Raw genomic sequence first — 23,997 nt, 5'->3', positions numbered from 1 at the left:
AAATTTCACTGATCCCAAAACCATGCTGTGATTCTGAAGTATCTTGTAATAGTGTTATAGTGGTTGCCCTGTGGCATTGGAATGTAGTTTGGCTCACTCAGCATGCATTTCCATCCATCCCCTTACTTAGATTTCTCTGCAAGGAAGTCAGTAGGCAAGATAATAGTACTTGCCTTCCCAGACTCTTGCAGCCAAGGGTGGCCACATAACATGGTTATGGCCAATGAGATTTAGCTCAGAGTTCCTGGGGAGGACTCCCTAGGATGAAAGAAAAAACTTTTAAAGGAAAGGCTCTTTCCACTTCTGGATTAGAAAGCAGGTGTAATCCCAGGAGATATAGCAACCATGTGACTATCAGAAAGAAAGTTATGATGGCTCAGAAACACTGAAGGTGTCTGGCTCCTTGATGACATCCTTGAGTGACTATTTCATTCTAGATTGTCTTCCTCTGGACTTCTTCATATGTGACAAGGGAAGAAAAGCCCCTATCATCTGTTACCCTTATTGGTCTAAACTATGGTTGGTACAGTTTTGCTATTTGTATCTGAAAGCATTTCTACCCCCGCTAGGCCTAAAAAAGCCTTCAGACTTTTACTAATTGTAGTTCCTGGGCCTAGCACGGATACATAAAACATTTGTGGAATAAAGAATGAAAATGGATTTAGCACCTCACGGTGCCTGCTATTTAGTAAATTTGAGTTTTCTTTGACCTTATCTTTGTGCTTATCATCATTCTATTTTAACATTGCTGAAATCAAGATTTGGCTGGGTGTGGTGGCTCACGCCTGTAATCCCAGCACTTTGGGAGGCCGAGACAGGCAGAACACCTGAGGGCAGGAGTTCGAGACCAGCCTGGCCAACATGATGAAACCCCGTCTCTACTAAAAATACAAAAATTAGCTGGGCATGGTGGCGGGAGCCTGTAATCCTAGCTACTCAGGAGGCTGAGGCAGGAGAATCGCTTGAACCCAGGAGGCAGAGATTGCAGTGAGCCAAGATCATGCCACTGTACTCCAGCCTGGGCAACAAGAGCAAAACTTTGTCTCAAAAAAAAAAAAAAAAAGAAAAGAAAAGAAAAATCAAGATTTATTTTACAGTGGATAAGCATGTTTTACAGGACTTCATTGTATTCTCTTAAAGCTATTTCATTGATACATCTGAAAATCCATGGTCTTTTAGAATCAAAGGAATATGGCATTACTTTAACTATCAAGAAACAAAGTGGGGCCCGGGTGTGGTGGCTCACGCCTGAAATTCCAGCACTTTGGGAACTGAAGTGGGCGGATCACTTGAGGTCAGGAGTTCAAGACCAGCCTGGCCAACATGGCAAAACTGCATATCTACTAAAAACACAAAAATTAGCCGGGCATGGTGGCGCACGCCTATAATCCCAGCTACTTGCGGAGAGGCTAAGACATGAAAATCACTTGAACCTGGGAGGCAGTGAGCCAAGATCATGCCACTGTCCTCCAGCCTGGGTGACAGAGTGAGACTCTGTCTCAACAAGAAAAGAAACAAAGGAGGTTAGGGTCCAGCCTAAGGGTCAGGAAACCCAATGGCTTTGCTTTGTTTTTTAAATATCTTAGGTGTTGTAGTGCACAACTATAATCCCAGCACTTTGAGAGGCCAAGGAAGATCTCTTGAGCCCAGGAGTTCAAGATCAGCCTGGGCAACATAGGGATATTAAAAAAAAAAAAAAAGCCAGGTCTGGTGGCACAGCTATAGTCCCAGCTACTTGGGAGGATGAAGTGGGAGGATCACTTGAGCCTGAGAGGTTAAGGCTGCAGTGAACCATGATCATGCCACTGCACTCCAGCCTGGACAAGACTCTGTCTCAAAAAAATAAAAATAAATATCGTGTCTCTAGTGCTCATCAAATAATGCTCCTTTCTGCATTCTGAGTCCAGAGATTGCAGCAGAGGCAGAAGCACAGTGAACATTTCTTCCTGACATGTGACAGAAAACTATATCATGGCAAAATAGGACAAGAATTTTAATATTTGGAACCCACATATTTAGGTACCTTAATTTGAACCTTTAGAGGAATACTTCCTTTAAACTTTATAGAAAACTGCATAATTTATGACAACCACCCAAAATGGCAGAATGAAGATGAAAGATAGAGGTGATTATATTTTATAGTTGTCTGTTTTAAGCAAGTTATCCTTCGGGTGGAAGATTGTATTGTTGTTTGCAGTTTTTTACTCTCCCATTTTTCTGTAAGAGGACTGTTTGTATTTGCCCATGCACTTGACTTCTGGAGTATTATGTCCTCATTCAGTGATTTTGGAATTGGTTGTATGTCTATGTCATACATTGGCCAAAGGGATATGAGCAGATGCAACAGATGCCTACATCTAAGCAGAAGCTTAAGAGGCATCATGAACTTCCTGTAGCTCTCTAGCTTCTGCTCTCTTCAGAGCCAGTATGTTCCAGATTGTGGCTGCTTCTTCAACCTGGGAAATGGAAGACAAGGGGAACAGAGCTGCAGTGTGGACCAGAGCAACAGGCTATATGGTGGTGTAATCCACTGAGATTTTAGAGTTGTTACCATAGCAAAGATGGCAAATATGCCTGGTAAAATAAATGTAGGTTTTAAAATGTAAATTAAATTTAAATTAGCTAGTAGGTAGCATCTTAATATAATTCACCACTTAAAAGATGTGTATGATTCATCTTCACAGTGACTATACTTACAACTTAGATTTTGGATTTTATTTCCATTACCAATCTGAATCATTTGTACCTTTCAAAGTTGTATGGCTGGTTGTGGTGGCTCACATCTCCAGCCTTTGGGAGGCTGAGGCAGGAGGATCACTTGAGGCCAGGAGTTCAAGACCAGCTTGGGCAACACAGTGAGACCTATCTCTACAAAAAATTTAAAAATTAGCTAGGTGTGGTGGTGCACATGTGTAGTCCCAGCTACTTAGAAGGCTGAGGTGGGAAGATGGTTTTAGTCCAGGAGATTGAGGCTTCAGCGAGCCGTGACTGCACCACTGCACTCTTGCATGGGCGACAGAGTGAGACTCTGTCTAAACAATAACAACAACAACAAATTGTACCAAGAGAATAGCATTTTCACTTTTTTGTTGTTGTTGTTCGTTTTCTGTTTGTGTTTTTGTTTTTGTTTTTTTTAAAGACCAGGTCTCACTCTGTCACCCAGGCTGGAGTGCAGTGGCACAACCATAGCTCATTGCAGACTTGAACACCTGGGTTCAAGAGATCCTCCCACCTCAGCCTCTCGAGTAGCTGGGACTACAGGCACACACCACCATGCCAAGGATTCACTGGGTTTTATAGCATGTAAATTTTTTAGGGTTAGGAAAGTAAACATTTTAAATCCAATTCTTGAAAACTTAACCTTTAATATCCTGAAAGTACGTGGCTTATGTGCCTTTTGAACAGATTTTCAGTTTGGACCAGAACACAGGGGAAGGGGGAGAGGTAATTCTGGAGAAATTCTTTAGAACAAGAGAAAATAGAACCTGTAAGATGAAAACTCTGAAACTTTATGCCATGGTTAGTTGGACATAAATGTAAGAGGTTAATTACACAAATCCATAATATGTAACTAAGCACATGTGCCACTATTGTGATTTTTGTATGCTCCGAGATTAAAAATACAACACTCTAGATATGCATGGACCCTAGACAAAATGTATTTTAACTTAATTTTTTTTTTTTTTTTTGAGACAGAGTTTCCCTCTGTTGCCCAGGCTGGAGTGCAGTGGTGCCATCTTGGCTCACTGCAACCTCTGCCTCCTGGGTTCAAGCGATTCTCCTACCTCAGCCTCTTGAGTAGCTGGGATTACAGGCACCCGCCACCACGCCCGGCTAATTTTTTGTATTTTTGGTAGAGACGGGGTTTCGCCATGTTGGCCAGGCTGGCCTCGAACTCCCGCCCTCAGGTGATCTGCCTGCCTTGGCCTCCCAAACTGCTGGGATTACAGGCGTGAGCCACCACATCCGGACGATTTAATTTTTAATTAAGAAACACATTGTCATCTTATATTCCTGAGCTCTGTGAGTTCTGCAAATCATTTTTTTTAAAATGGCTCTTTGGACAAGACTTTGACTTTAGGAAGCACTTAACGAAAGTATTTATTAAGTGACAATAAAGTTTATGAAGAGAGAATCTGTAGCTGACAAAGTGATTCAGCCGTATTGAATGTTTTAGGAAAGAAGCAGAGTCTAATAGCAGCCACTTGCTCTTGAACAGTTCGTTCTCTTGAGCTCAGCTTCTTAATTTGCTAAATGTGGAGTTTCTTCTAAACAGTTACTAAATTCCCTTCCAGCTCTAAAATTTTAGAATTTTAAAAATAAATTTTTATTTTGGAATAGTTTTAGATGTATTCACAAACAATCGCTAAGTTGGTACAGAGAATTCTACACCTAGTTTCCTTGATTATTAACACCTTCTCCTGGTAAATTTGTCATAATTAATGGGCCAGTATTATACATTATTATTAATTAAATTTCATACTGTATTCAGGTTTCTGTAGCTTTCACCTAATGTCCTTTTTCTGTTCCAGGATCCCATCCAGGGTATACATCACATTTAGTCATATCCCCTTAGGCTCCTTTTGGCTCTGACAGTTTCTCAGACTTTCCTTGTTTTTGATGACCTTGACAATTTTGAGGAGTACTAGTCATATATTTTGTAGAATGTTCTCAATTGGGATTTGTCTGACATTTTCCTCATGATTAGGCTGAGGTTGTGGATTTTCACCCCAGAAGTGCGATTCTCGTCGCATTCTATCAAGGGCACATACTATCACCCCGACATTGCTGTTGATGTTGATCTTGATCACCTGGCTCAGGCAGCGTTTGTGGAGTTTCTGCACTCCTCCCTTTCCTGCTATACTCTTTGGAAGAAAGTCACTATATGCAGCCCACACTTTACAGGGTGAGAAGTTATTCTTCTCTTTCTTGAGGGTAGAGTTTCTACATAAATTATGTGGAATTTTCCACATGGGAGGTTTGTCTCTTTTCTCCCACGTATTTATTTGTTTGATCGTTTATTTTTATCACTATGAACTCGTGGGTATTTCTTTTATACTTTGGGTTTTAATTCAATACTACTTTTATTACTCAAATTGTTCGAGCTTTGGCCATTAGGAGCTCTTTCAGTTTGCTCCTATTGCCCTTTGACATACCCATCATTGTGGTTTTGATTCTGGGGTTCTTTTTTAAAGCACTTACCTTACTTTCTGACACTATTAAGATGCTCCAGACTCCTCTTGTATATTTCCTGCCCCAGTCCTAGAATTAGCCATTTGTCCAAGGTTGCCCTGATTTCTTCTATTAAAGGATAGTATTAGAAACCAACGTCTTGGTACTAGATGTGTTTGTTGCTACTAAGGGGTCATTGCTTCTAGGCCCTCAGCTGAAAGCAAGAGAATATATATATGTATGCTAACTCATGTATATACAGCTATCTATAAATATTTATTTTCTTTTCCTTTTTTTTGAGACGGAGTCTTGCTCTGTCGCCCAGGCTGGAGTGCCGTGGCGCAATCTCAGCTCACTGCAAGCTCCGCCTCCCAGGTTCACGCCATTCTCCTACCTCAGCCTCCCCAGTAGCTAGGACTACAGGCTCCCGCCACCACGCCGGGCTCATTTTCTGTATTTTTAGTAGAGACGGGGTTTCACTGTGTTAGCCAGGATGGTCTCCATCTCCTGACCTTGTGATCCGCCCGCCTCGGCCTCCCAAAGTGCTGGGATTACAGGCTTGAGCCACCGCGCCGGGTCTTTTTTTTTTTTTTTGAGACGGAGTCCTACTCTGTCGCCGAGGCTTGAGTGCAGTGGCATGATTTTGACTCACTGCAACCTCTACCTCCTGGGTTCAAGTGATTCTTGTGCCTCAGCCTCCCGAATAGCTGTGATTACAGGCAAGAGCCACCACGCCCAGCTAATTTTTGTATTTTTAGTAGAGACATGGTTTCGCCATGTTGGCCAGGCTGGTCTGCAACTGCTGACCTTAGGTGATCCACCCGCCTCAGCCTCCCAAAGTGCTAGGATTACAGGCATGAGCCACCGTGTCCGGCAAATATTTCTTTTTAAAAAGTTAATTTTTTTTTTTTTTTTTTTGAGACAAGGTCTCACTCTTTTGCCCAGGCTGGAGTGCAGTGGCACAATCACAGCTCACTGCAGCCTCAACCTCCCGGGCTCTAGTGATCTCTCACCTCAGCCTCCCAATTTGCTGGGACTACAGGCACACACCACCATGCCCTGGTAATTTAGAAAAAAGTTTTTTGTAGGGATGGGTCTCACTATGTTGCCCAGTCTGGCCTTGAATTACTCGGCTCAATTGAGCCTCCTGCCTCAGCCTCCCAAAGTGCTGGGATTACAGGCGTGACCCTTGGCATGGGGCCCTATAAATATTTCTGTATATAACCATCTGTATCTTTTAAGTTACCCTCGAGTTCATGCAGATTCTCTGACTCCAGTCCATTACCACATGGATCATTTTAGTCTCCTCCCCTTGCTTCTATGTAACCTTCCACTCCAACAGTGGGAAACCTGGCCCCCATCATTTGCCATCTATGTAATGAATTGTTCAGTTCCAGTGTATACATATAGTGATTTCAGAATAGTTAACCCACACTCCTCAGAAACAATGTATCAACTGTAGTACAATGCTTATGCACAGTTCCTTTTAGTCTTACAGGCGCCACTCATTTCCAGGGTTACTTAGGCCAGCAGCCATTTTCTCCACATTCTTCAGTGACATTGTTTAATATATTTGTAATACAGTTATATTCTTTTGTCACATTCTGCATTCCATCCTGATCTCTCAACCTCTTCAATGATTTTCTTTTAAATTCACCCACATTAAGGCTTACTTTATGCTGTGAAGTTCTATAGTTTTGACAGATCCATGTTAGGTATCCATCATTACAGTATCATACAGAACAGTTTCATCACCCTTAAAAACCCCCATGCTCCACCTATTCAACCTGCCGTCTTCATCACCCCCTCCAGAACCACTGATCTGTTTATTGTCTTTATAGCTTTGCCTTTTCTAGAATCCCAAATAGTATATAGACTCAGACTGGCTTTTTTCATTTACCAATATGCATTTAAGGTTTCTCCCTTTTTTATGACTTGATAGCTGAATAGTATTTTATCATTTTATCATATGATTAGACCATGCTTTGTTTATTCATTTACCCATTAATGGACACCTTGGTTGCTTCCAGTGTTGGGTTATTGTGAATAAACCTATTAAACATTTGCATGGTCTTTGTGTGGATGCAAATTTTCAGATCAGTTGCATAAATACTTAGGTTCTCGATTGCTGGATTGTATAAGATGGTTTAGCTTGTTAAGAAACTGCTAAGAAACTGCTCAAGTATGTTCCTAAGTGGCTGTACCATTTAGCATTACCATCAGCAATGAATGAGAGTTCTTATTGTTCCTTATCCTTACTAGCCATTGCTATTATCATTTTTATGTTTAGTCATCCTTATAGGTGTATAGCGGCATTGCATTGTTGTTTTAATCTGCATTTCCCCTAAAGTAAATGGTGTTGAACATCTTGTCATGTGCCTATTTGCTATCTATGTGTCTTCTTTGGTAAAGTATCCATTAAAATATTTTGTTCATTTAAATACATTTTTTTTTTTTCCAAATTTTAGAGATGGGTCTCCTGTGTCTGAGGCTGGAGTAGAGTAGTGAGATGATGGCTCCCAGCAGCCTCAAACTCCTGGGCTCAAGGGATCCTCCCACCTCAGCCTCCCAAATAGCTGGGATTATAGGCGCATGCCACCCACTGGGCATGGCTAATTTTTTTTTTTTTTTTTTTTTGTAGAGATGAAGTCCTGCTTTGTTGCTCAGAATGGTATTCATCTCCTGGCTTCTTGGGCAATTCTCTCCTCAGCCTCCCAAAGTGCTGGGGTTACAGGCATGAGCCACAACCCCCTGCTACTTTTGTCCATTTTTTATTTGAATTGTTTATTATAGTTGAATTTTTTTTTTTTTTTTTTGAGATGGAGTCTCGCTCTGTCACCCAGGCTGCAGTGCAGTGATGTGATCTTGGCTCACTGCAAGCTTTGCCTTCCAGCTTCATGCCATTCTCCTGCCTCAGCCTCCCGAGTAGCTGGGACTACAGGCACCTGCCACCACGCCCGGCTAGTTTTTTTGTATTTTCAGTAGAGACGGGGTTTCACCATGTTAGCCAGGATGGTTTCAATCTCCTGACCTTGTGATCCACCCGCCTCAGCCTCCCAAAGTGCTGGGATTACAAGCGTGAGCCACCGAGCCTGGCCTATTATAGTTGAGTTTTAAGAGTTATTTGTATATTTTGTTTACAAGTTCTTTGTCTTTTTATTATCTTAACAGAGTTTTTCACAGAGCAGAAATTTTTTATTTTAATTAAACCCAGAATATCAGTTTTTATTTTCTTGCATCATGCTTTTGGTGGTGATGTAAAATCTCAACACCAAACTCAGACTCACGGAGATTTTGTCTTCTGTTTTCCCCTAGAGGTTTCGTAGTTTTGCATTTACACTTAGGTCTGTAATCCATTTTGAGTTAATTTTTCTGTAAGATCTGAAGATTAAAAAAATAATAACTTTATTGACACATAATTCACATACCATACAATTCACCCACTCAAAGTATACAATTTGGCAGGGTGCAGTGGCTCACACCTGTAATCCCAGCACTTTGGGTCACCAAGGTGGGAGGATGGCTCGAGCCCAGGAGTTCAAGACCAGCCTGGACAACACAAGGAGACTACAATTCTATAAAAAATAAAAAATTAGCTAGGCATGGTAGTGCCCACCTGTGGTCTCAGCTACTCAGAAGACTGAGGTATTGCTTGAGCCGGAGATGGAGTCTCACTGTGGTGCCCAGGTTGGAGTACAGTGACGTGTCACAGCTCACTGCAGCCTCAACCTCCTGGGCTTAAGCGATCCTCCCACCTCAGCTTCTTGGTTAGCTGGGACCACAGACACGCACCACCATGCCTGTCTAACATTTTTTTCTTTTCCTACTCATGCTTTTGGTGTCATGTCTAAGAATTTATTGCCAAATCTAAGGTCATGAAGATTTACCCTTATCTTCTAATAGTTTTATATTTTTAACTCTTTTAAGTCTTTGATTAATTTTGAGTTAATTTTTGTATATGATGTAAGGCAGCAATCCCCAATCTTTTTGGCACTAGGGATTGGTTTCATGGAAGATCAATTTTCTATGGGACGGGGATGGAGGATGGTTTGGGGCTGATTCAAGCACATTACATTTATTGTGCACTTTATTTCTATTATTATTACATACTCACCATAATGTAGAATCAGTGGGAGACTTGAGCTTGTTTTCCTGTAACTAGATGGTCTCATCTGGGGGTGATGGGAGATAGTGACAGATAATCAGGCATTAGATTCTCATAAGAAGCCCACAACCTAGATCCCGTGCATGTGCAGTTCACAATAGAGTTTGCACTCCTATGAGAATGTAATGCCACCCCTGATCTGACAGGAGGCGGAGCTCAGGCCATAATGCTCACTTGCCCCACCGCTCACTCCCTGCTGTGTGGCCCAGTTCCTAACAGGCCACAGACTGGTACTAGTCTGTGGCCTGGGGGTTGGGGATCCTTGATGTAAGGTCAGGGTTCAACATCATTTTTTCCACTCTGGTGTCAGAGGTAGGGACAATGATGCACCCCTCTCTGAGTGACATCACCATGTTAGATGCTGAATGTTTCTGGCAGAAGCACTCAAAGCAGTCCCACGTTTCCTGACTTCTTTCTCGATGAGCCAGAAGCAAAGGTGATCAAGGCCCAAGTACACTCAGTGCTGCTGTGGCCAAGGTACAGCCTCCAGGTACAACTGGGCAGAAGAAGGGAGCCCCCACCTCTGCCATACTTGCTTAGAACTTAGTCTCAATAACAGGTAGCTGCGGGGAGGATGACAAATGCTGATGTTTTGTCCCTCCTAGGAAGCTGACCCTCCAACTGGGAGCTGAAGGGTGAGGGAGCCCTGTGTTCTTGGCTGCACCAGTATAGCGTGGAGCCCTCTCTGAGTTGGAAGCACGAAAAGAGTGAGTAGGTCTTGGTTCAAATACCTCAAGCTCACTTTTCTTACTGGGTTTCAGTAGGTTTTCTTGAATAAATGTTCCTTCATTTGTTGTGCACCTTTAGGACCATTTTTAGAAATTTAAATGGTTGCGTATATATAAAACATATAATTTTCACCAGTTTTGCTTTGAGCTGGGTGTACAGGGCTTCTCATGTTGTTATGCCTCTGTGGGTTCTGTTTCAATAACTTAAAGTCAGTGAGAATGTGGACAGTGGAAAACCACACAATTCAAAGTCCAGTGCTCACATAGTAATTTAATATGCACACACGTATCAACTATGAAAATGGCTCACAACTAAATACGGATTCGGTTGACAGTAACTAAAGTAGGGAGTCCTGCATGGTTAGACCTCCATTCCCCATAAATTCATGGAGTATCTACTATATGGAAGGTATAGGAATAGAAGATAAACCGCTAAAAATTCTGAAAATTAGGAGATCTTCACAAAAACAGAACTAACAAACTAATAAGCTAAGGCAGCCTATTCTAAGTGCCCAGAGAATACATGCTCCAGTTTTTCAGAAGCACAAGAATTATGTGGGACTGAAGTAGTCAGATAGGATTTCTGTGGAGGAAGCGTGAGCTGAGTCCCATTTAGAAGAAAGGTAGGATTCAGCCGGGTGTGTAGGTTGTTGGGAGGGCATATTCCAAGGAGGCATTCCAAAGCAGAAGCGCTCAAATGTGATTGTATTTGGAATACTTGGGTATTGATGACTAGACCTGCCTGCTTGCTGGAAGGTTTGTATAGAGAGATCAAGATGGAGAAATGAGATGGAGAGTGATCAGAAATGCAGGAGAGGCTGAGTTGTTGGACCATGGAGTTTGGACTTTATCTTAGAGAACAGTGACTTGGGCAAGATATTTTAGGAAAATGGTTTTGCCTGTAGTGTGTAGATGGAATGAAATCTCTGCGTGTGTATGTGTGCATGTGCATACGTGCACATGCACCAGGAAGCCTGGAGGCAAGGACATTAGTTATAAGATTGTTACAGAGGTTTGGATTAAGTGAAGGGATTAGGAATGGAAAGGAAGTGTCTGGTGGATGGTAAGATATAACCAGGACCTCAATAAAGCCAAGCAATTATTAAAACAAGCATGGTAGTTGTGTCCATAAACATAAAGTCCTAGAATGCAAGCTGATTTAGCGATTTGAGATAGTAAGTATATTTTAATTTAAACGGAGTCTATTTTTGAATTTGCATATACTTTTCTTCCCTCTTCTTATTCCTCTGTCAATACCTCGCACTTATTCTTCCTTTCCGCAATCCCTCTCTTTTAATTTGATCACAAATTAATCTCTTGTATGTATTTACAGGAGGAAACCAATGGCAAACGTTGTGTATGGTTGCAAGGATGAGTTTCTCCCCCTTGAAAATATCCATTCGCATAGAAATGGGAGGCACAGTGACCAACTCTTGCTTCTTAGCAGGTCTAACATGACCTTCAAAACTCCTTAGGACATACTGGTCTTTGGCGGGGCAGCATCTCGCGTCAGACTAAGGGTGGCTGGGTTTCTCACAGCTGCCTGGATGTGTGTGACTCGCAGCTCTAAGGACAGAATTGCCAAAGCAATACAAAAACACGGACGAAAAGCAAGCCACAAAACCCCATGCCTTACACATTAGGCTGATGAGTGAAGTCGCGGAAGGTGGCTCTGCTCTTGCCCTTTTAAAATTCCAGTGCAGCAAACACACACACACACACCCGCTCGGTTCTTCCCACTCCCGCCACACTGCACCAGCTTCCGTCCCCAAGTCCTGATTCATGAACCGTGCCACCTTTGTCTCATTTTAAACTGTGCAGACTATTTTAATCTTGCCACCCCCATCCCAGATTTCCCCCTCCCTTCATCCTCTGGAAGCTCTGATGTAAAGCGCTTGCTAGGTGGGAGAGCGCTTCTCCCAATCCGCTCGGGTAAGCGAGTTTCCGAGAAGCCCCCTCCCCGGGACCCCGCCGCGAGCGCGGGGGAAGCGCCTCGGTCCCTTTAAGGTGCCGCGCTCTCCGAAGTGCGGGCAGGGAGCCTGGGCGCCGGCGCGGGTCCTGGAGCCGGGTGGGGAAGTCCTGCGCCCTCCCCCTCCGTCCGCAGCCCAGCCTCGGGGGCCAGCCCCCTCCGCCCACCGCACACGGGCTGGCCATGCGGTGGCTCTGAACGATGTCCTCCTCCTCCTACGCCAAGAACGGGACCGCGGACGGGCCGCACTCCCCCACCTCGCAGGTACCGCCCCCTCCTCCCCCCACTCCTCTTCCTCCTCTTCCTCCTCTTCCTCCTCTTCCTTCCTCACACCTCCTCCGCCGCCCTAGCGCGCCCCGCCTTCGTGCCGGGCGTGCGGGGCCCCAGTCCCGGGAGTCGGCGGCCCCGCTCCCCCCACCCTTCCTCCACGTCCCTTTCTCCTCCCGCTCCTCCTCTTTCTCCTCCTTCTCTTCCTCCTCCTCCTCACCCTCCTTCGGGTCTCTGCGCTCCCGTTCCGGAGCCCGCAGCCTCCCCCAGCGGATGCCGGGGACTCGGACCCCGCACCCTGAGAGTCTTTGTTAATGGATGTGGTGGGTGCTTGCGGGCTGTTCTTCTCGAGCATCTTTTCAGCAGTCGAGGCTTGCAGTGGGTGGGTGGGGGTGGGGGCTGTATTTGGGAGTCGCGGAGGAGACTTGGGTGCGGGCTCTAGGGGACCCCAGGGAGCGGGTCCGGAGGCGGACTCCAGCCGGGGGTGGTCGCCCCGCTCTGCGTTGCGGTCCTCACCGGCTTCTCTCTGGCCCCCGTGTGTCGAGTCCAGGTGGCCCGAGGCACCACAACCCGGAGGAGCAGGTTGAAAAGATCCGATGGCAGCACCACTTCGACCAGCTTCATCCTCAGACAGGTATGAGAAGGAGGCGGGAGACCAGGATGGGGAGGAGGCCGAGCGCGGCGCGGGGGTCCTGGAGCCGGCCGTGGCCCACACGTGCGGGAGCTGCGGGTCAAGCCCGCGCGCGTCTCTTCCCGGCCTCGGCCGGTGCTCGGGCTCAGTCCCTCTCCCTCTAGCCTGGGCTCTTGACGTCTTCGCGTCCCGGCGTCTCCGCACCGCCCCGGGAAGTTAGTTTGTGCATGTGTGTGGACAGTTCGGTGGGGACCTGGCTTAAGTCAGGGACGTTGAATTTAAGAGCTGGAAATATGTCTGGTTGTACCTTTGGTGCGTGGAGAAATGTCTTTAATTCGTATAACTCGACCTAGAGTAACCAGACCCCTCGGGGCCGGGGACCTGGTTTGATTCGAGTTGAGAGTTAGTGGTTTCTTCTGTTTTGTCCTAATTTGAATACTCTTATCTGTCTGGATCTTGGGAGAGATCGTCAAGCTCCGGTCAAAAGAAAGACACTGAGCAGAAAGTTTACTCTCACTTTAGGACCGCTTCTTGGATTCGCTTAATTAGGGAAAGACAGCTGTATCTGGTTAAATAGGAATTAACGAAGGCCAGCACTCAGCTCCGGGTCTGGGTGCGCCTTCACTTCGTGTTTGTTTTCTTAGTGCTTGCTTTCTCCTGCGTGGTTCTAGTGCGAGTTGTCTGTGCTCGGGATCTCCGGATCGCTGGTAATGCTCAATGCTTAGGTGCCTTTCACCTTGGCACAGGAAATTGGTCCTCAGTTTTCCAACTGTCCATGTGCTGTTAATGAAACCACCCCTGGCTGCTGGGTGCTAGAGAGATCATGCAACAGTGAGTCACCTTGATCTTTCTTTGGAACAGAAATTGTCGGGGTGTGTCCTATGTTTCGGGTGACCTAGGAAGACATTGGTCATCGCACCAAGAGGCTTTTATCCCAGGTCTTCCTGTGGGCTGCTGGAGTGACCTTGAGAAGTTCTTTTCCCTCTAGGTTACTCAGTATTGTGTAATGTGTTTTCTAACCTATGATGGCAGCTCTGGTGTTTCTTTAGTGATTATCATCAATTTAAACATATCAACGAGGAATGGGCTTTAGCCTCAAAATTGAACTCAGACCTCTCCTAAAAGGGTCTATAAAGCATATTTAGATGATATTTATTATGCAGAATTTCACTTTCTGCAGAAGCGGAAATTTTGACTACCCTTTAATTCAGTGAGCACTAAGCATGTACATTATGGAAATAAATGCATTTTGGATTCCGAATTCATTCTAAAAGTGCATTCTATCCCCTTTGCAGTATTTAGATTCTGTATTTGATAAGGCAAACACATTGTTTATCTTAAAAACATTTTTCTGTTATGCAACTGTTTGAGGTCTTGCTGGTGTTTATTTTGTAGGTGCCTATTTTTAGTGGTGTTTCATTGTTGCAAATTCTTGGAAATACTAATTACACAGCAGTTCTTTCCATAAGCTGTTTGACTAAAACTTTTGAGTTCATCTACATAACTGCACTAATGCTTTATTCTTCCTTCCAAGCACAAACAAAATAATATTCTAATATTCTTACTCTTTTCTCAATTTATGCCCATAACTGATTGAGATGATGTATATATAAGTTCTTGTAAAGCGTGCTGCTATGTGCTGGCTTAAATGTTAAAAGTATTGCATGCTAAATAATTTTGGGAATAATTTAAAGCAAAATAGATTTTTTAAAATAAATATATTTCATCTATGAAATGGGAATTCATTGGTTTGATTAAATGGTCTAATTTAAATTCAGGAGTTAATTGTAATTGTATTATATATACAATCTTATTTTTCGGCACAAAAATAGTACTTAATTTTTTTTTTTTTTTCAGACGGAGTCTCGCTCTGTCGCCCAGGCTGGGATGCAGTGACGCAGTCTCGGCTTACTGCAAGCTCTGCCTCCTGGGTTCACGCCATTCTCCTGCCTCAGCCTCCCGAGTAGCTGGGACTACAGGCACCCGCCACCACGCCTGGCTAACTTTTTTGTATTTTTAGTGGAGACAGGGTTTCACCGTGTCAGCCAGGATGGTCTTTATCTCCTGACCTCGTGATCTGCCCACCTCATCCTCCCAAAGTGCTGGGATTACAGGCGTGAGCCACTGCGGCCGGGCTACTTAATTTTTATGAGCACTTTACAACTCACTAAGTATACTACACATGATCTCATTCAAATGACATCATACAGACTTCTGTATTGGCTACAATAAAAATAACTGAGGGATTTACATTTCTTTGATGAGATAAAGATAAAGAAAATGATTACAAATGCAGTTTAACAATAACTTTCGGATAAAATTGAAATCACCCCAATGCCAAAAAATATTTTTTATGAAAGCATAACAGCTGCTTATGTTAACAGAGCCTTGGGCTGGTCACAGTGGCTCACGCCTGTAATCCCAGCACTTTGGGAGGCTGAGGTGGGTGAATCACTTGAGGTCAGGAGTTTCAAACCAGCCGGTAGCATGGTGAAACCCCGACTGTACTAAAAATACAAAGAAATTTGCCAAGCGTGGTGGTGTGTGCTTGTAATCCCAGCTACTCGGGAGGCTGAGGCAGGAGAATTTTTTGAACCTAGGCGGTGGAGGTTGCAGTGAGCCAGTATTGCTCCACAGCATTCCAGCCAGGCGACAGAGCAGGACTCCATCAAACAAACAAACAAACAAAAACAGAGTCTCATTATTTGTAGAATGACCAGTGATTTATTGATATTTGAATTCTTGATACATTGGAGTGATGAAATTTCTTGGTGCTGTTTCACAGTCTGTGTGATGCCTTTGAAGAAGATAGTGGAATACCAAAAAAATATATATTGCTAATTTCTTTATCATATTATTTACAAAAATATGGAGAAAAGCTTTCATTAAAAAAAAATCGATGTGTTACATTGGATGGGGAAGACTGGGCTGTTGGTGAAGCAGAGAAGGCAGTTGGCAACTCACCCAATAAGACAATATTTGTTCTTTGAGCTTGTTAAAAAGTTTCATTGTTTCTGAGACTATATATGCACATATGCGTGCATGCACACACATGAACATTTGAATTGGCTGGAAAACAAGCAGACTGAGAAAGAGAGCCTGCTTCCACTCTGAGGACTGCTCATGAAGCCCCTCAGGAATCTTTGACCTTGTTTCTGGTCTACAAGATTGCTGGCTTCCACCATTTAGGAGGGATGGAGGTTTTGGAATGAATCCAGGGAGCAAATAAATGGCTTCTTTGAGGAAAGGTGAGAAGATGAAGTACTTTGCCACTGAAAGGAAAGAAAGCTAGGAGTGACCCAGAAATGATCTTCAAAGTATACACAAAGGCTTTCTTTGGAAATGTGATGAAGTGTTCTCACTCTTCATTGGGGATGAAACTCAAGAACTGGCCCAAATTAGAAAGGAATGATGTTTTACAGCAAGACCTTCCTAAGAGTGTTGCCATCATTGGAGTGGCTTTCCAAATGAGGCCGTAGAATTTTCTTTCAGGAGAGCCCTTCTTACAGGCTATTTATGAATGGATTATCTAGTCATGTTTTAAAGTTTTAGGAAACACTTAAGTATTTGCTATGTGCCTAGCACTGTGTTAGATATTGTAGGGGAGGAATGAAAAGATGGACGAGACACAGCCCCTGTACTCAAAGATTTTTATAATCTAGCAATGGAGACAGAGATGTCTACAAACAGTACGGTGACATGTAACAAGGAATGAGAGGGCGGGCTCAATGACCATGTACCCCGAGTATCTCTTGTATATCCATAAGTATATCTACCCATGGGTGTCCCTACACATACAGTTTATATGGCTGAGTACTCCAAGTTAGTCCTCTTCCCACTGGGGTTTGAAGAGAATATCTGATCAGAGTGGGAATAGTTTGTTGACTTTTCCTTGTTAAGTCTGCTCTTATGAGGCCAGCAAAGTCATACCTGGCCTGGCCCCTGCCTGCTTCCAGCCTCATCTTGAGCCATGATCTCTTAGCTCTGGACACAGAGTTTGAACACACTATCTTCCCTCTTGCCACTGGTCCTTTGCATATGCTGAGCCCTCTGTGTGGCAGGTTGTTGTCCTTCCTTCTGCCTAGTTAACTTTTAATCTTCCCTGAGATCTGGGAGTTTAGTCTTCACTTCCTCTTCTAACCTTCCTGATAAAGTCAGTTCCCCAACAAGGGGCTCCCAGAGGGCCTTGTGCCAGTTTTCATTAGCACCACCACTTTTATTTAACATGTACTTAGATTTCTCTCTTACATTCTGTCTCCCCATCCGTATGAGTTCCACAAGGACAGGGACATGTCTGCATTTGATCTTTGTGTCCTCAGCATCTAGCATAGTATATGTTCAATAAACACACACTTGAATGAATGAAGCAGTGGATGGATGGAGAACTAACTTGATATATTTTAGGCATGAGGTTCTGCTCCAACATTAAATGCTTTGTTTAGTGGGGAGAAATTGCCTCCTAACCTCCCCCAAAACTCTGTGGCTTGAAACAACAACAATTTTTTATTTCTGTGTACTAACCAGACAGTTCTGCATTGTATGATGTTATATGGGCACTGGGATGGCTGGAAGGTCCAGAGTAGCCTCACACATGTGGTTGGCAGTTGGTGCTGGCTGCTGACTGAGAACTCAACTAGAGCTTTTGGCAGGGGCTCAGTTTTTCTCCACCTGGGCCTCTCAACATGGTTGCTTGAGCTTCCTGATAATATGGTGGCTAGGTTCCAAGAAGTGAAGGCTGAAGCCACAGCTCTCCTAAGACCCAGTTTTGAAAGCTACACTGTATCACTTGTCTTGCAAACTCAAGTCAAAACAGGTCCAAGAGCCTGCCCAGTTGCAACAAAAGAGAAAACAGACTATCTTTTGACGGGGTGCAACAAGGTCACGTTATAAAAGAGCATATGGGTAAAAATACACACACACACACACACCCCCCAAAAAACAGCAAGTCAAATTCAGTGCCAATAGTATAAACAGGAATTTAAAGATTATTCAATTTATATAACAAATTAAAGAAAAATATATGTTGATTTCAGTAGGTGCCAAAAAAGTATTTGATAAATTTTGTAAGTTAAGAATAGAGCATATCTAGAGGCACATGATTTTAAAAAAAGAAGAGAAGGCAGCTCCCTAAATCTAATAAAAATTATCTACTAAAATCCACAGCAAACATCACATTGAGCAGAGAAACTAGAAACAATATATGTATGCAGCAGTCAGTAAATGAGCAAATAATGTACATTGGGGCCCTCATCCATATTTTTGCATTCCCTGGTTTCAGTTACCCACGGTCAACTGAGGTCTGAATGTAGGTGAGTACAGTACAGTAGCTATTTTGAGAGTGAGAAGGAGACTACATTTCATATAACTTTTATTATGGCATATTGTTAACATTGTTCTGTTTTATTATGAGTTGTTATTAATCTCTTACTGTGCCTAATTTACAAATTAGACTTCATCTTAGGTATATATGTATAGGAAAAAACATTATATATATATGTATATATATGTAAATGTATATATGGTTTGTTACTATCTGTAGTTCCAGGCATCCACTGGGGTCTTGGAATGTATCCCCCATGGTTAAGGGTGGACTACTATATATTATACTACAGAGTACTATTCAGCCATTAAAGAAAAAAATGAAGCCACCCTGCATGTAATGATATGGAAATGCATTTAAGACATTCATTTGAAATGCATTCAAGTGAAAAAAGTAAGTTACAGAATAATGTATAATAATATTTCATTAAAAAAAGAGCATATGGAATAGAAGATATGGTTGCAGCCATTGTTGGAACCATCTACCTTGGAGCAAGGAACCTCGTATTTTTTAAGGTATGCTAATCAGATGATCGTTACAATAATTCAATGAACCACACTGTATTTAGAGATCTAAAACATTCAGATTTTTAGGTTGATACTAGAATAAAACAAGTTGGCAAACAAATTCTTGGGGTTATAATTTGAGCACCAGTTATAGATATGTTTCTCTGATGAAATGCAAATTTATCAACAGAAGGTATATGCTTTGCGCATAGCTCTAAGAATAATCATATGCCTACAGGCATGTATATATGCAAAATTTATCCATAAACTTAGAATCACAGAATTTTAGAACAGGAAGAGATTTCAGAAAGAAAATACTTCAGTCTCTTTTTTCAGATGAATAAAACATAGGCCCAAGGACATAAAGGTCATACCAATAGATAATGGTAGAACAGATGCAAGGGATCCTGGCTCAGACTCTACTGTTTTTTTCACCACAATCCACTTTATCCCTGAATAAACAAGCCAAACACACAAACTCACATAGGTGTGGATACATGCAAGGACATATGGAGCTTATTTCTCTCAGATCCTGGAAACGTTCTGAATCTGCGTGGTTGCTGTGAAGAACCATAGCATCAGTTGAAGAATTTAGAGACTGTGATTTCTTCCCAATTCTATCATGGATGGAATTTTTGTTTGCTTGGTTAGCTTCTTGTAGGATTATTCCTTCCACCCTCCAGTCTTCTACCAGTTCCTCCCATTGGCTGAGCCTCTCTGGAAGCCCACTGACCTGGGATTCTGGGAAACAAGCTGCAGGCAGTGGCCCTCTGAGATAGAAAGTAGAGCAGCGGAGTGGGAGGAGTGGATCTGAGGGAAACAGCCAAGGAGGGGCACAACCAGTTACGTTTATGTTTATTTTTGTTTGAGAAGGAGTCTCACTCTGTTGCCCAGGCTGGAGTGCAGTGGTACAATCTCGGCTCACTGCAAGCTCTGCCTCCTGGGTTCTTGGGAGGCTGGTCCTGCCTCAGCCTCCCAAGTAGCTGGGACTACAGGTGCATGCCACCGCATCTGGCTAATTTTTGTATTTTTAGTAGAGACCGGGTTTCACCATGTTGGCTAAGCTGGGGCACAACCATTTTTATATTTTAGCTGCATGGTAGACAGTAGTGAATCATTTTCATCTGCAAAGTTGGAAGTTTTTACTTGCTCTGTAAGTAGACCTTCCTTGCTAAATGGTGTAATCCAGTTACAATGAACTTTAAAAAGTTCGCACTTATTTCCTTTGTGAGTTTTTTGTGCAATGAATCTTCCCTTGCTCTGATAGAGCAAGAAAGAACTCTGTCGCTCTTGGCAAACTGTGCTTCTTCTTGTTTTGGGGCTTAAATAAATTGAACTGAGCTTACGAAGAAATAAATCTAATTACTGGGTAGCTAACCCGTTAACCAGTCATTTTTACTTATGTCTGAGTCTCTGTTCCTGATGGATAGAATTGCCTAAATTTCATTTTTTTTTTTTTGAGATGGAGTCACACTCTGTTGCTCAGGCTGGAGTGCAGTGGCCCAATCTCAGCTCACTGAAATCTCTCCCTCCCAGGTTCAAGCAATTCTCCTGCCTCAGCCTCCCGAGTATCTGGGATAACAGGCGACCGCCAACATGCCTGGCTAATGTTTGTATTTTTAGTAGAGATGGGGCTTCACCATGTTGGCCAGGCTGGTCTTGAACGCCTGACTTGAAGTGATCCACCTGCCTCAGCCACCCAAAGTGCTGGGATTACAGGTGTGAGCCATCATGCCCAACCCTAAATTTCATTTCTGTAGAATAAATATTTATCCTTTAGTTTAGAATGGTACAATTTTATTGAAACTTAGATAAGTTCTGATTCAAGTTTTTATCTTTCTTTTTTTCTTTTTTTTTGAGGTGGAGTTTTGCTGTTGTTGCCCAGGCTGGAGTGCAGTGGCGCGATCTTGGCTCACTGCAACCTCCACCTCCCAGGTTCAAGCAATTCTCCTGCCTCAGCCTCCCAAGTAGCTGGGATTACAGGCATGTGTCACCACACCCGGCTAATTTTGTATTTTTAGACAAGACCATGTTGGTCAGGCTGGTCTCGAACTCCTGAGCTCAAGTGATCCGCCCGCCTCGGCCTCCCAAAGTGCTGGGATTATAGGCATGAGCCACTGTGCCCAGCTTCAAGTTTTAATTTTTCTAGAAAATTATAGGAAGCTGTGTGGAAATGTAAGCTGAAAATGACTTTGGTTCTGGCCCTCTCCCCTTAATTGCTCCACCTGCTGCCCCAGACAGGGTCAACCCTGGATATTAAGGAAGCAGAGACTGCCCTTTCAAACAAGGTTTAAACAAAAGGCAATGCTATTTAATGGCCTTCCTTTGGCCACTCAAATCTGGGTCTGACCCATCTTTTCTGGGTGTGGTCTTGGCATTGTCCATACTCATCTTCCTCAAAGCTTGGCCCGTTTTTGGTCTCATTTCTGAAGCTCTGACTCAGAATAAAGCATAAATCCTAACCAGGATGAACAGCTTGCAACTCACTCACATTCATGAAGACTCTACAGACATGTGGAGAGTGGGGCATGCAGGTCCCATTCTGCTCAGTAACCCTCTGTGTTTGGCCTCTGCTTTCTGTCTTTCTTTTTTTCTTTTTGAGACAGGGTCGTGTTCCCTGCAGCCTCAACCTCCTGTGCTCACGGGATCCTCCCACCTCAGCCTACAAGTAGCTGGGACTACAGGTGTGCACTACCAAGCCTGGCTTTTTTTTTCTTTTTTTTTACTTTTAGTAGAGATGGGGTCTCACCATATTGCCTAGGCTGGTCTCAAACTGCTGGGCGCAAGCAGTCCTTTCACCTCAGCCTCCCAAAGTGTTGGGATTACAGGCATGAGCCACTGCGCTTGGCTTTGCATGCTTTTTAAGCCATATTTTGGAAGAGAGAGCTTCCTAGAACAGTGCCATCTCTCTATTTGCTGTCCCTTTGCTGGAGCTTTCTTCCCTGCAGAGTGTGTGGGCAGAGAATGGGTGACAGGCCTCAAAACATGTATCCTCTGAGATGATCCTTCAGTGGGGTGAGCCTGGTGTAGGCTGAGCTTCTGGACTGTTTTTCACTTCCACTGAATCCGGTGTGTTGCACAATTATTTCCTTTGTGGGCCATGGCAAGACAAAGCTTGCAAAGCACTCTGACCACCCCCGGGAACACACTCTGCTCTACCTCTGCATCTTAGAATACATCAATGGGTAAGTCTCAAGAAGAGCTGAGCTGTTATCCCCAACGAACCCCAATCCAAACACACTCTGGTTGAAGCAGTCAGTATTGTCCTGCTTTTGCACAGTTGTCCTTGTACTTCATGAACCAGGAAAACAACGAGGTGAATCCAGTGCTCTTAATTCTATAAGAGTGTCAGTTCTGAACTTGACTACATGGACACATCAGGAATTTCACATGGATTTAACTATGTGTACTGTGAGGAGAGAGTAGGGCACTCAGGGAGGTAGGACTGGAAGTAGAAGCCGAAATTCATGAAAAAGCTGAATTATACATTCAATTTTAAGGGAATACTGTAGCTTTACTGCTTTCAAGTAACAATAATGACAAGCTGTGTGCTAGGGCACCCTGCCTTCAGAAATAGATGAGGCTGATATATTATCATCTAGCTTGAATATAAACAGTGCTTTGGAATTCCTTAAAGATAGTTCTCATTTCTAGTAGAGTAAACATGTGCCTTTGTAAACTTCCCTATTTTCTTTAACGTGTCTTTTCTTATTACACACATAAATAGAGCAGAGGTAATTACTTGAATCTGAAGGGATGGCATTCACGATCTGAAAGCATTAGTTAGGTAAGGGCTGTAAAACTTATTCGACGGCTACTGAATTTTTCTGATCATCTCACTGTAATCATTTGGATGACAAATCGTGTCTATTTCATTTCTCATTTTCTGTTCTATGTTGATGGATGTATCTTTCTCCAAGGTTGCAGTTTAATTGCTGTTGTAGTATTTGTTTTGGGAGTAAATATTTTGTAAACATAAACTTGAAAAGAATATGCATTTCTGGGTTGTAGGATCACTAGAGGTGGTTAACTTTTATAGTGCTTACTGTGTCCATATATTATGATGAGATTTTAAAATTCCTTATGGAAAATTTTTTTAGCAGTTTCATTGATAACATATGGAAAATCTAGCAGTAATGGAAATGCATAGTAACTTGTGCAGATAAATATATCATCTTCCTTTTTTTTCTTCTTAAATGGCCCAATGCTATTGCTAACAATTTAATGCTGATTATTGTTTAGAATAGAACAGGTGGGTAAAATGATCATTGTTACCAGTAGAATGTTCCTTAGTCACTGCTTTTTAATTTGCTGTGTGTGTGTGTGTGTGTGTGTGTGTGTGTGTGTGTGTGTGTGTGTTAAGTGGGGAAGGCATTCTTTTTTTCAGGCATGTCATAATCTAATATTTTCATGACCTGGAGAAGAAACCTATCCCTGTTAGCAGTCATTCTGCATCCTCTTCCCCACCTCCCAGCCCTAGGCATCCACTAATCTATTCTCTATCTTTTTGGATTTGCTCACTCTGGACATTTTATATAAATGGAACCATAAATTAACATGTGGTCTTTTGTGACTGGCTTCAGATTTTTTCTTTTTCTCTGTCTCTTTCTTTTTTTAGACAGGGTCTCGCTCTGTCACCCAGGCTGGAGTGCAGTGGCACAATCACAACTCACTGCAGCCTCGAACTCCTGGGCCCAAGAAGCTGGGCCCAAGCTGCCTCAGTCTCCCAAGTAGCTGGGACTGCAGGCGTGCACCATCATGCCTGGCTATTTTTCTTATTTTTTGGTAGAGATGGGGTCTTGCTATGTTGCCAAGGCTCAAATCTTTTCATTAACATATTGTTCACACCAGCCCGAGAAGTTTCAGTTATAGCCCCTGGTCTAAATGTGTAGATGCTGGCGTGAGGATAGAAATGGACTTGCCTTTCCTTAAGTCAGTGTCAGAGATGGCTTTTCCAGTCACAGTATTGAATAGGATGGATCATATTCTTATTTATTTTGGAGCTTCAGTCTCAGCTCATAAAGCTGAATGTGTTTTTTTGGCAAAATTCTTTTTCTTTTTTTTTTTTTTTTGAGATGGGGTCCCGCTCTGTTGCCCAGGCTGGAGTGCAGTTGCACAATCTCAGCTCACCGCAACCTCCGCCTCCCAGGTTCAAACGATTCTCCTGCCTCAGCCTGCCAAGTAGCTGGGATTACAGGTACGTGCCACCATGCCTGGCTAATTTTTGTATTTTTAGTAG

The 23,997-nt window shown here is 43.2% G+C and overlaps 1 protein-coding gene and 1 long non-coding RNA gene across 4 annotated transcripts in view; one reads left to right on the top strand and one right to left on the bottom strand.

The window, feature by feature from the left end:
* Nucleotides 1-2,326: 2,326 nt before the first annotated feature.
* On the bottom strand, nt 2,327-12,661 carry LOC129397263 (uncharacterized). Its single transcript, XR_010109394.1, has 3 exons — nt 12,522-12,661; nt 9,287-9,344; nt 2,327-8,553 (listed from the first exon to the last, which is right to left on the bottom strand). It is a non-coding gene; the product is annotated as an uncharacterized LOC129397263 (long non-coding RNA).
* CACNB4 (calcium voltage-gated channel auxiliary subunit beta 4) overlaps nt 11,373-23,997 on the top strand; it is a 268,168-nt gene continuing 255,543 nt past the window's right edge. The window contains exons 1-2 of one of the 3 annotated variants that reach the window (XM_003832726.6): nt 11,373-12,298; nt 12,852-12,935. In XM_003832726.6, coding sequence (XP_003832774.1) covers nt 12,236-12,298; nt 12,852-12,935 — 147 coding nt within the window. In that variant the 5' untranslated portion in view covers nt 11,373-12,235. Of the gene's footprint in view, nt 12,299-12,358; nt 12,625-12,851; nt 12,936-23,997 lie in introns of those variants that run through there. The other 2 variants (XM_003832727.6, XM_034954283.3) reach the window with 2 other exon arrangements.

The sequence above is a fragment of the Pan paniscus genome, chromosome 13 (genome assembly GCF_029289425.2).
Source record: "Pan paniscus chromosome 13, NHGRI_mPanPan1-v2.0_pri, whole genome shotgun sequence".
Taxonomy (NCBI): Eukaryota; Metazoa; Chordata; class Mammalia; order Primates; family Hominidae; genus Pan; species Pan paniscus.
This window is presented reverse-complemented; position numbering and strand designations above follow the sequence as displayed.